The 12,852-nt window shown below is 35.6% G+C and overlaps 1 protein-coding gene across 5 annotated transcripts in view; it reads left to right on the top strand.

Annotated features, from left to right (window-relative positions):
* The window catches only part of sdt (stardust), a 67,599-nt gene that overhangs the window by 35,466 nt on the left and 19,281 nt on the right, over positions 1–12,852 (top strand). The window contains exons 1-10 of one of the 5 annotated variants that reach the window (XM_068393468.1): positions 668–1,213; positions 1,801–2,058; positions 2,820–3,081; positions 3,688–3,883; positions 6,029–6,243; positions 6,677–6,901; positions 7,619–7,784; positions 11,318–11,456; positions 12,135–12,275; positions 12,611–12,744. In XM_068393468.1, coding sequence (XP_068249569.1) covers positions 1,182–1,213; positions 1,801–2,058; positions 2,820–3,081; positions 3,688–3,883; positions 6,029–6,243; positions 6,677–6,901; positions 7,619–7,784; positions 11,318–11,456; positions 12,135–12,275; positions 12,611–12,744 — 1,768 coding nt within the window. In that variant the 5' untranslated portion in view covers positions 668–1,181. Of the gene's footprint in view, positions 1–667; positions 1,214–1,800; positions 2,059–2,819; positions 3,082–3,687; positions 3,884–6,028; positions 6,244–6,676; positions 6,902–7,618; positions 7,785–11,317; positions 11,457–12,134; positions 12,276–12,610; positions 12,745–12,852 lie in introns of those variants that run through there. The other 4 variants (XM_068393470.1, XM_068393471.1, XM_068393473.1 and 1 more) reach the window with 4 other exon arrangements.

Consider the following 12,852-nt stretch of genomic DNA (forward strand, 5'->3'; position numbering starts at 1 on the left):
TTTCACTGTTTATCCAGGTTCCGAGACTAAAAAATTAATTTACTATGAAAATTTTAATAACGTACGGAACCAGATTGAATGTAATATTTAAGTGAACATTTCTAATGTACTTTTTTTTATATTTTCAAAGTTAAATGCCAACAGATTTTTAACACTTGTAAGTTCTCTCACATGGTTCAAAGATTAGTAATTATAAATGTGATATGAAACCATTTTGTATGCCCTATTATTTTATGTATATATATATATATATATATATATATATATATATATATATATATATATATATATATATATATATATATATATACATACATATATATATATATATATATATATATATATATATATATATATATATATATATATATATACATACATACATACAAGTATTTATAGATAAAACTTTTCTAACCATATTGTAAAATCCCTTACCATAAAAAAATATTCGATGTTTTCATTCTCAGATGATGTAATATGAATGGAGTCAATGTATAACATTTTGTTCAAAACTAGTGGAAATCATTAATTCGTATGGGTGATATACAAAGCGTTTAAAAATTCAGTATGAGCACCAACGAGAACTGATAAGAAAACTCGTAATCAGAATAAAAAAAATTCCGGACTTTGGTGATAGTCACATATTTTGATAATGGTATTGTAACCTGACGTTTCAAGCAGTGTGTGTGTATTGTTTTAAGCTCAGTAGATGTCATTCTCCGTTAATGTTAGAAACTTAACTATGTAACTACTCAGAAGTTATTAAATAAAATGTATATTGAAAAGGTTTTTAGAGAAGTTTGGTAAAACAAATGAAGTGAAATGTAATCTGTGAAGTGAACTGCTTTGCATTAAAGTCACATCTTAATGCAACGAATCAAAGTGATTAAGACCCATCGTCTGCCTTGAAATTGTTGGATGAGGATAAGGATATTATTTAAGTGATCTCCAAATTGCTGTTGGTGTTAAAATTGGGCCACATACGGAGTGTCTCCAACGAACAATGCGAGTGGATACCTATCAGTTTGACAATGGATAGCGATATGGTGTCAAGTGACAATTATTACTTTGACAAACATTTGATTGACATAGTCAGAAGGACGCGCATTTTAGGTCTTGTAGTAAGCTTCGGGGGTGTCATGGTGATTTGATGAAACGAGTGTACACACGTCCTTTGATAAATGAGCAGGATGCTGAAATTTATGACTGCTGGGTTAGTACCGTTGAAATAAGGGAAACTAATGAGTTATTAATTTATTAATCGTAGGTTTTATAGATAAGTTTTGGATGACTAGCATAATGAGAATTGTTGCACAAACGTGACACCAGGTAACATCAGGTATACAATTAGAAAATTAGTTTCCTCCAATGATCTTAAGTGTCATGTACAAGGTTAGCTCTATTTCACCCAGAGCTTCATTTAATGCTCATGTAACTGTTACTTTACTTTACTTTGATGGCTGCTTTTCCGGTCCAATACAGCAGGGGAACCCTACTCTCTACAGGACCTCCACTGTCGTTTTACCTTGTTCGTTCAGAGTATTTAACGTTTCATATTGCGTATTGTTCATTTACTGTTAAATCGTCACTGTTGTAAAAAAGATATTGGTGTTTGTTCTAGGTTTGTAGATTATTACAAAGGATATTTTTCTGGTTTTTGGAGTAAAGTTTATTTCTATATATTCAAAGCTTGTTACACTAGTTCCTTTCAACATTTGAGATTTGAGTAACTTTTATGTTAACCTATGTAGTTACATTTAACGTGGAATTGATATTAATTTGTGTCATTTTCTCTTTCAGTTCTCGCAAGTCCGGGGGCAGCAGCGGCAGTGGGGAGGTGGGAGGGGGTACACCCCGCCACAAGGGTACAGGGGGCAGCACCCCTAGACATTCCCGTAGGAGCCGGGACCCTTCGAGGGACAACTCCACACCGGTGTCTGGAACGGAAATCAGCAGCTACGACAACATGATCAGCATGGTGGAGTTCGACCCAGGCCATCGGGAAATGGCAGTTGATGTACCAGAGTCCTTTGTGGCTAGAACGAAGACTCCTCCAAGGTCATTTGGAACTCCTTTTTATCCCCTTATTGGGATTGAATTAAATGTTTCTTTGCTTCTACCATTAGATATAGATTTTTATACCTTTCACTATAGGATATCCTGGATTTTAATTTATTTTTGTGTTGAGCCAGACTTTTTAACCCATATTAAAGATCAATAATTAATTATTTTGATGTTATATATTCCACATTAAGAATTTTGTTACAGCTATATACGTCATACCATAACATTGTTTCGTTTCCTCTATTAATTGCTACTTGAAATTAATCTAGGACTTGATACAGGTTTAAGAAAAAAGTAGTTCTTTCGATTTGCTTTTTAAAGTCCCTATTCTGAAGCCAGAGATGAACTGATCGATGTATTCATCGGAATATAAAAAAAAAAACATTGATGTGTATCTTATTTTGATTATTTATAACTAAAATGACTGTTTTTACAGTTGTATCATCTACATTTATTTCTTACATCACTTTAACCTAATTATCTTGAAAGACTAATATCAGTGCACCTTACTATTAATCATTGTACAGTAGAAGCGTTTGAAATTGCTAATTATATATTTGAATCTTGCATATATTTTCTTCATGTGGGACTGGTAACTATATATTATGAAAATCAATGGGCTTTTAGGATTGTCCTAGGACTTTTTTTTTCAAAAACAAAAGAGGAAAGACTTCAAGGAAGTGATAAACTGGTGTAAGGAAGCAAAAATATATTTAAAAGGGAATTATAAAATTAAGTCATGCTTTTCATTACAGATATCCCCCACCTAAACCTCAGGGTCAGCCTATCACACCAATCCACAATAACAACAACAATAACAGTAGTAGTAAGAGTAGCAGAAAGGGTGGATCTTCTGGAAGTGCTACGCCCCAGAATGGTACCTTACCAAAGGCTGCCTCTCCTCCGCGTATTCCAGACCAACCTCAAACCAGATCACCTCAGTTACCTGCTCAGCAGGAGGGACTCATGCAGATGCCTTCCACACAAGAAGAGATGATCAGATTGAAGAAGTATGAGGTGAGGAAATGGCCTCAAATGATCCACATTCCCTTCCAAAAGTTTAACAATTCATTGTTGGCATTCTTTGGTATTGTAGGATGGGTTAAAGTCAGTGGAAGTATGACATCCTTTTGGTAAAGAGATTTGTTCTCTCTCTCTATATATATATTACTACTATTGAAGAAGGGGGTTACGTAGCTTCAAGTACCTTTGGTATTTAATGCCTATGGGCATGGCTTGCAATCTAGATATTAATACTGTAGAAGCCATTTGCCCCCTTAACTGCTCAGGTGTTTTTCAGTTACTACTGGTAAATCTCTTGATTTTACTTGGGTTTTTTCTGTAGTAATTAAAGTGGGTTTGCCTAAATAATCTAAATACACTAGCAAATCCAGTACTGTGTACTGAAATTTATTCTAGAATGAAATTATATATTATGTACAATACATTAATTTTTTTCTCGAATGTTGACCTTTAGTTTGTTTCCTGATATAGGAATGCATTTAAGCTTGTATGATAATACAGTACATAGGATGATAATTCCAGAATACAAAATGGTAGTTAAATTAATTAACATATATTAAGTATAGATTGTAACTTATTGTTATGCAAATTATTTTATAGGAAGAATTAAAGCTTCGAAGAGAGCGCGAGGAACAGGAGGCCATGATGAGGTCATCCTTAAGGTCATCTCAAAAACTTCAACAATTGGCGTCTCATCCACTCCCGACTGGCGTTGTAAATGAGGGCTTTTCTGGTGAAGAGCAACAGGCTGGAGTTGAACTAAAGGCTGTGGCAGATACACCTAGTAAAGTTATAGGTAAGATTATTTTACCCAATTGTTCTTCAAGTTTTTATAAAATAAATGAGCAGATAATGAAGTTATGATGCTTCATAAAAATTTATTATATGATAATTCTCAAGAACACACATTTCTACTTTAGTAGAGATTTTAAAGCAGATATGTTAGTTATGTATCATAGAATTTTCATGCATAGTTTTGCTTATATAAGAATATTTATTTATGGAAAAAAAGATGGATACAACTACCATTAAATTATTACCATCACAGAACATTAGTTAACAATAGTGATTGGGGAGAGTGGGTTAACAGAAGATGAATACTAAACTTCTGACGCTAGACATTTACAGAGCATAAGTTCATGGCTTTCTTCATGTGGGTGTATTGTACTTTCATTGACTGCAGGGAATTTTATTTGAGATATACGTATACCCCTAATCAATATTTCTGGGACCAATTTATTCTTATGAAGTAGATGGACATTGATTTTCTGAGTCATTGGTAATTCAGATAGGTCAAATAATTGGTATTTGGGTTCGGCATCAAATTCCACTCCTAGCCTGGTTGAATTTTTCCATTAGATATATATTATCTTGAAGTAATGAAAAAAGCATGATATGAATATACTGTATAACTATTTCAGGGACTAAATTAATGCCCAGTTAGCTCTTTAAAATGTTTTCATATATTAAACTCAAGTTTTTCCTAATAAAGTAACAAAATAAGTTGCGCACATTTTTCTGTGAAAAATTAATTCAGAAGAACCGAGTCCTAAATTTCACTCTTGTATTGTCGTCAAACTGTAATATCTCAAAAATATTTAATGGGTATATGAGCATGCAAGGCCTTACTGACTACTACTATATAAACGAAGGTATGCTATTGTTGATAGTAATTGTGAATTCCCAGTCAATTTATTCTGGTAAACTACAGTACTGTATTTAGATTTTACGAGTTATTCAGGTACACTACAGTACTGTATTTTCTGATGAGTTCTACATACTTGAGGGTGATAGCATGAAACCGGAAAGGGGAGTAAGAAATTAGGAGAAATACTCATCGTTTACTATAACATCATACAAAATTATGAATGCAGTATTGATAGAATCATACTGTAGGAATTTATTACCTGTAGATTTCAGAAATGAATACACTTAAAAAACAATATTTTGGGAGACCAACAAGCTTTCGAAAACAGCCTTTCGTGAAATGCCCAAAAAAATATACTCCTTGTATATTAACCAAATGTATGAGCATATGTTTGTTACCTCACCTGTTGGTTTTTGTATAAGAGGTGATATCCCAAGTTTTTCTGGTTTATAAATGGTGGTTCAGCTTATTTCCTGTACAGCCAACATAGCTTACTATTCACTTAAAAGATAAATTTTGAATAAATGCTGTGACATGGAATTACTATTTAAGTAATGAAAGGAAATAATTAGAAAATCACTGAATTCAATTTACAGATCTTTGCTGTATATTCATTCATAGAAGTTCCCTGGACCCAAGTTTCCTTCATAGTGATTTGCATGCGAAGTAAAGTACAAAAAGTGCAGTATACGCTGATGATTAAGATAACTTTAAGAGAGCCATGAAATGTTCACCAGTTCCTACCTGTAGGGACTACAGTATCTAGGGCAGCTTTTTACCTTTCTACTATGTAGTGTAGGTGCAGCATCAGTACTCTAAATATAGTATTTTGTTAATAAAGAACTGCGATAAGTCTCAAGCTGTTTATTCATCTAAACACTTGTACTAAGAAATTATGTAGAAAAAACATTCAATTTAATCCTTACTTAATGTATATATTTGAACAGTAGATTCTTTGTAAATCTGGTCTTGCTTACTTACCCTGTATTTATTTATGGTCATCATCTTCTGTTTGAAACCCTTAAGTGACACAAATACTTGTTCTCACTTTGGTGATTTGTAATGACACTGGATTATTGTTTCTAGAGTACTAATTTTTGCTGTAGCATTTCAAGGGCAATTTGGATTTTCAGGCATATTTGTAGCTGCCTCAAATATTGCTTAAACTTGTGAAATTGAAACTAATCTGTAATTTTTAGAATTTATTGTATAATCCTTCAAATTTAGCATCGAGAAATTTTTTTGCTGTAATATCTATGAAGTGGCAAGATTAAAATTTTATTTATTTTTCAGGTATCAATGAACTTATACAATCTTTACAAAGAATACAAACTGTGCTCAAGTCGAATGGTCACCGAATTAGCGAAGACGTAACGCTTGTAGCTCAACTCTTAACTAATCCAGAGTTCCAGAAGGTGCTTGCAGTACACAATAAGGTGCAGGAAACCTGGTGTTTGAATAGACCTCCAACGCCAGTTACAGACAATGCTCAGGAACTCTTAGCTGAGGTAAGCGTAGCTATTTGGAAATTTCCAACCCTTAACCCCCAGGGGGTAATTTTTTCCCAGCATATTTTGCAGTATATATTTTTTTAATTGCTCTAACAGCCTTAATTTTTGTCATAGAGGGGTCAGGTTGGTCTCATTCTCTTGGAAAATGCCTGAATTTTCTCAAAAAATTATCAAAAATATGAAAAAAAAAATTTATAGCATTTTTTTGCAAGGATGTACCGGTACGTCCATGGGGGTAAAGGGATGGCTTTTGTGAAACATACCAGTACGTCCTTTGGGGGTAAAAGGGTTAAGTAGTTTTGTTTTGATGGAAAATGGAGCAGTCTACTAGTCTTATTTGTAATGTGGCTAGCTGTTACGCTCTTCTTACCACTCTATGGGTATGTTTGTATTTAGTGTGCAGTATATGTTTCTTTTTCTCTCAATACAGAGTTTACAAGAGCTTCAAGAATACTCAGTACCTGAAGCTGCTGAATTAATAGACATACTCAACAAATACTCGATGGAAGGTCTCTTGTATGCTCATGACCGAATTGCAGAACGAGAACCTTTACCTGTCGGGAACTTGCCAGAAGAAGAGACAGTAGACAGAACATCACATTATCCAGAAGACAGTGTGAAGATTGTTCGAATAGATAAAACAAATGAACCTTTGGTAAGTTTTGCTCTTAATGTTTCTCTTGTTTATGATAAAAGATTCAAATTAAAAGCTTCCTCATAAAGTTTGTGTGGTTAAATACAATACATTAAAGAGTAATGTTTCTCTTATTCTATTAAAATTTAACTTTTACCAACTTCAGAATTTTCAATAACCCTATTTGGGTATCTCGAATTTCCCTTCCATTTTACTGTAATTTTGACAAATATTTGCTTCATGGTGTATCCCCTTGAGAAATGGTAATATTATTTTTTTCTTTTATATGACTAATTATGCTTAAAGTAAAGTATCATGAAATATCTTTCTTCTAAGCAGAAATAAACTACCACCACTTAATAGATATTTAAATAGATCGCTTGTAAAATTTAAAGCTTCATAAAACTCTTTACATAATTTTGTTGATGCAAATGTTTCATCACTATTTATAATGTGTGATCAGACCACCTTCCTTATTTGTGGTAGGCTATAGTGTATTCAAAATTTCATTGAATACAGAACTATATCTTTGCATGAAATAAAGGTTGGAATTCTATTTGATTGCCATATTTCTCATTTCTAAACCCAACAAATTGTACAGTATTTTAAGAGGCTAGTTTGATAGCATTTTTCATGTGGACTTAAAAATGTAACATCCATGGATAGTGATGTGAAATGCATCCTATGATGGGTCTGCATTGTCATCTTGTAATACATGCATTATTCATATACTTTCAGGGTGCTACAATTAGAAATGAAGGTGATTCTGTGATTATTGGCCGTATTGTAAAAGGTGGTGCAGCAGAGAAATCTGGTCTCCTCCATGAGGGTGATGAAATATTGGAAGTCAATGGTGTTGAAGTTAGGGGCAAGTCTGTCAACGACATTTGCGACATGCTCGCAGGTATGCAATACTGTATGAGTCATTATGAACAATCTGTTGTGATTATTTTATAAGCATTAGTACCATAATTTTTGTGTTGCATAAACAAATAAACAAAACTAATCTTTTGATATGATTTGATATATCTTGTGAAATTATTTTGCAAATAGAATAATGCAAATATTGCCGTATAGACTAGTCTTTTCAGGACAATGTTTTGTCAATTTTGTTTTATCTTTAGTTAAAAACAATAATACATACATACATATACCAGAGGCACTTCCCCCAATTTTGGGGGGTAGCCGACATCAACAAGAACAACAAAAAAGGGGACCTCTACTCTCTATGTTCCTCCAGCCTAACCAGGGACTCAGCCGAGTTCAGCTGGTACTGCTAGGGTGCCACAGCCCAACCTCCCACATTTCCACCACAAATGAAGCTTCATACTGCTGAGTCCCCTACTGCTGCTACCTCCGTGGTCATCTAAGGCACCGGAGGAAGCAGCAGGGCCTACCGGAACTGCGTCACAATCGCTCGCCATTCATTCCTATTTCTAGCACGCTCTCTTGCCTCTCTCACATCTATCCTCCTATCACCCAGAGCTTTCTTCACACCATCCATCCACCCAAACCTTGGCCTTCCTCTTGTACTTCTCCCATCAACTCTTGCATTCATCACCTTCTTTAGCAGACATCCATTCTCCATTCTCTCAACATGGCCAAACCACCTCAACACATTCATATCCACTCTAGCCGCTAACTCATTTCTTACACCCGTTCTCACCCTCACCACCTCGTTCCTGACCCTATCTACTCGAGATACACCAGCCATACTCCTCAGACACTTCATCTCAAACACATTCAATTTCTGTCTCTCCATCACTTTCATTCCCCACAACTCCGATCCATACATCACAGTTGGTACAATCACTTTCTCATATAGAACTCTCTTTACATTCATGCCCAACCCTCTATTTTTTACTACTCCCTTAACTGCCCCCAACACTTTGCAACCTTCATTCACTCTCTGACGTACATCTGCTTCCACTCCACCATTTGCTGCAACAACAGACCCCAAGTACTTAAACTGATCCACCTCCTCAAGTAACTCTCCATTCAACATGACATTCAACCTTGCACCACCTTCCCTTCTCGTACATCTCATAACCTTACTCTTACCCACATTAACTCTCAACTTCCTTCTCTCACACACCCTTCCAAATTCTGTCACTAGTCGGTCAAGCTTCTCTTCTGTGTCTGCTACCAGTACAGTATCATCCGCAAACAACAACTGATTTACCTCCCATTCATGATCATTCTCGTCTACCAGTTTTAATCCTCGTCCAAGCACTCGAGCATTCACCTCTCTCACCACTCCATCAACATACAAGTTAAACAACCACGGCGACATCACACATCCCTGTCTCAGCCCCACTCTCACCGGAAACCAATCGCTCACTTCATTTCCTATTCTAACACATGCTTTACTACCTTTGTAGAAACTTTTCACTGCTTGCAACAACCTTCCACCAACTCCATATAACCTCATCACATTCCACATTGCTTCCCTATCAACTCTATCATATGCTTTCTCCAGATCCATAAACGCAACGTACACCTCCTTACCTTTTGCTAAATATTTCTCGCATATCTGCCTAACTGTAAAAATCTGATTCATACAACCCCTACCTCTTCTAAAACCCCCTGTACTTCCCAGATTGCATTCTCTGTTTTATCCTTAATCCTATTAATCAGTACTCTACCATACACTTTTCCAACTACACTCAACAAACTAATACCTCTTGAATTACAACACTCATGCACATCTCCCTTACCCTTATATAGTGGTACAATACATGCACAGACCCAATCTACTGGTACCATTGACAACACAAAACACACATTAAACAATCTCACCAACCATTCAATTACAGTCACACCCCCTTCCTTCAACATCTCAGCTTTCACACCATCCATACCAGATGCTTTTCCTACTCTCGTTTCATCTAGTGCTCTCCTCACTTCCTCTATTGTAATCTCTCTCTCATTCTCATCTCCCATCACTGGCACCTCAACACCTGGAACAGCAATTATCTCTGCCTCCCTATCATCCTCAACATTCAGCAAACTTTCAAAATATTCCGCCCACCTTTTCCTTGCCTCCTCTCCTTTTAACAACCTTCCATTTCCATCTTTCACTGTCTCTTCAATTCTTGTGCCGGCCTTTCTTACTCTCTTCACTTCTTTCCAAAACTTCTTCTTATTCTCTTCATATGACTGACCCAGTCCCTGACCCCACCTCAGGTCAGCTGCCCTCTTTGCCTCACGTACCTTGCGCTTTACTTCCACCTTTTTCTCTCTATATTTTTCATACTTCTCTATACTATTACTCTGCAGCCATTCTTCAAAAGCCCTCTTTTTCTCTTCCACTTTTACCTTCACTCCTTCATTCCACCATCCTCTAAATTACCAGTTTCTCTTACTCTCACCTCGTCATATGCCATTTTCAACCTTTCCTGATATTTACTTTTTACCCCCGGTTTTATTAGCTCTTCAACCCTCACTAGCTCCCTTTTACATCCACCTACTCTATTCCCCCACTCTTTTGCTACAACCAGTTTTCCTTCCACCAAAAAATGATCAGACATACCGTTAGCCATACCCCTAAACACGTGCACGTCTTTCAATCTTCCAAACATTCTTTTAGTTATCAACACATAATCCATTAATGCTCTTTCTACTACTCTTCCATTTGCCACTCTTACCCATGTATACTTATTTTTATCTTTCTTCTTAAAAAAGCTAGCACTTATTACCATCTCTTGTTCAACACACATATCTACCAGTCTCTCACCACTCTCATTTTCACCTGGTACGCCATACTTCCCAATGACACCTTCTACCTCTCCAGCACCCACTCTAGCATTTAAGTCACCCATAACAACTACATAATTCCTTCTACCCAGTCCTTCTACACACCTAGTTAATTCATTCCAAAACTCATTCCGCTCTTCTTCACTTTTCTCACTACCTGGCCCATACGCACTGACAAACGCCCAACATTCCCTACCCAACCTAACCCTTACCCACATTAACCTAGATGATATCTCCTTCCATTCCACTACTTTACCTGTCATCCATTCACTCAGCAATAAAGCCACACCCTCTCTCGCTCTTCCCCTTTCAATCCCAGACACTCTACCAGACATTTCACCAAACATCACTTCACCCTTTCCTTTCATCTTTGTCTCACACAAGGCCAATACATCCATCCTTCTACTTCTAAACATACTTCCAATCTCACATCTTTTACTCTCTATCGTACTACATCCACGCACATTCAAACACCCCAAAACTAGAGTGCGGGGAGCAGTCACTCTCCCCCCAGCTCCATCTCTTTGTTGCTGTCTCACAGGATACTTTTACAGGAGAGGGGGTTCCCAGCCCCCTCGTCCCGTCCCTTTTAGTCGCCTCTTACGACACGCAGGGATAACGTTGGCGCTATTCTAATTGTTCCATAATGAATTATGGAATCTAAATGGATTTTATTTTCAGGCATGACTGGCACTCTTACTTTCATCATCATTCCTTGTGGAAGTCAAGCACCACCACCTCGCCCACCAATTGCTCAGACTATGCATGTTAAGGCACACTTTGACTATGACCCTGAAGAAGACTTGTACATACCTTGCAGGTGGGTGAATTTATTTATATATAAATGTTTATACCAAAATGAAATCAAGGAAGTGCTGGGGAAGGAAAAATAAATCATGAAAATTATGAGGGAAACAGGAAATAACTTATTAAAGTACCTATAGTAAGAAAATATATTTATTCAAGAACAATACATTGCAAGTATCATTTATGCATAAGAAGCAGTCAAAGAAATACAAGTAGTCTTTAAACCTTTTCAAAAGCCTCGACCTTCCTGGTTATATGCATTCCATGTATTTTCTTTACACAAATAATGGATAAATGACAGTACTCATATACTATGAAAAATTTTATTTTCAGTGTCTGTCATAAATTTACAAATGGTAAAGTGAGTAGCAGATAAACTTCCACAATAATCACACAAACTCTGAAATAGAGTAAAAAAATGCTGTACTTGAATAAATTGTAGACTCAAAATGTGTGGTAATAAATATATAGGCAATATACAATTTATGCAGACTAAATCATTGAAGTCTGAATCATAGATGATTATACAAAGTGAATTTATTAAAAGGCATCATTGTTATGATTTTGTTGTAACAGTCGGATTGATTTTGTTTGAGAGTTTTGGTTTAAAGTTGCCAAAGGTTACATTAACCATTCCGTTGATTACTAGCAGGTTTTCTGAAAATACAGTCTTTGTTTTCCAAATTTGCAGGGAATTAGGAATGAGTTTCCAGAAAGGAGATATTTTGCATGTGATATCTCAGAGTGATCCTAATTGGTGGCAAGCATACAGAGATGGTGAAGAGGACCAAACACTTGCAGGCCTTGTTCCTTCTAAGACTTTCCAGCAACAGTAAGTAATGCAAAAGTTTTGATTAAATTTCCAGTCATATAGTCTGTCACATGTACCTTTTCTTTCATCTACTCCTACCTTAATATTTATTATCTTGGGTGGCTGTAAACAAGTAAAAATCAATATACAGTAGTAGTGTTTTCAATCAGTGCATGTTATTATGGTTATTGAATTATGTATCCTATTTTACTCTCTTATATTTCTTGTCAGTCAATATGCATGTTAAAACACAAGGAAGCACTGGTAGTCATTAAAGTGTTCTACTATAAGTTTTTATAGCTGCATGCTTGATTTACACTTATTTAATAAAGTACTTATATTATCATTATTTACAGCCGTGAAGCAATGAGACAAACTGTAGTTGGTGATAACAACAACAAAGAAAAAACAAAGAAGGGAAAACTTTTATGTGCCAAAAAGCATCAAAAGAAAAAGAAGAAGAAAATGCTATATCCCAACTATAATGAAGGTTAGTTCTAAATCTTAACAATTTTGAATTTTTTATTTCTTATGAAATTTTTTGTATCGTGGGCAATACATGATACTGCATGATTTCTTATTTTTGTTACAGATTTTT

Source organism: Palaemon carinicauda, chromosome 19 (genome assembly GCF_036898095.1).
Source record: "Palaemon carinicauda isolate YSFRI2023 chromosome 19, ASM3689809v2, whole genome shotgun sequence".
Classification (NCBI taxonomy): Eukaryota; Metazoa; Arthropoda; class Malacostraca; order Decapoda; family Palaemonidae; genus Palaemon; species Palaemon carinicauda.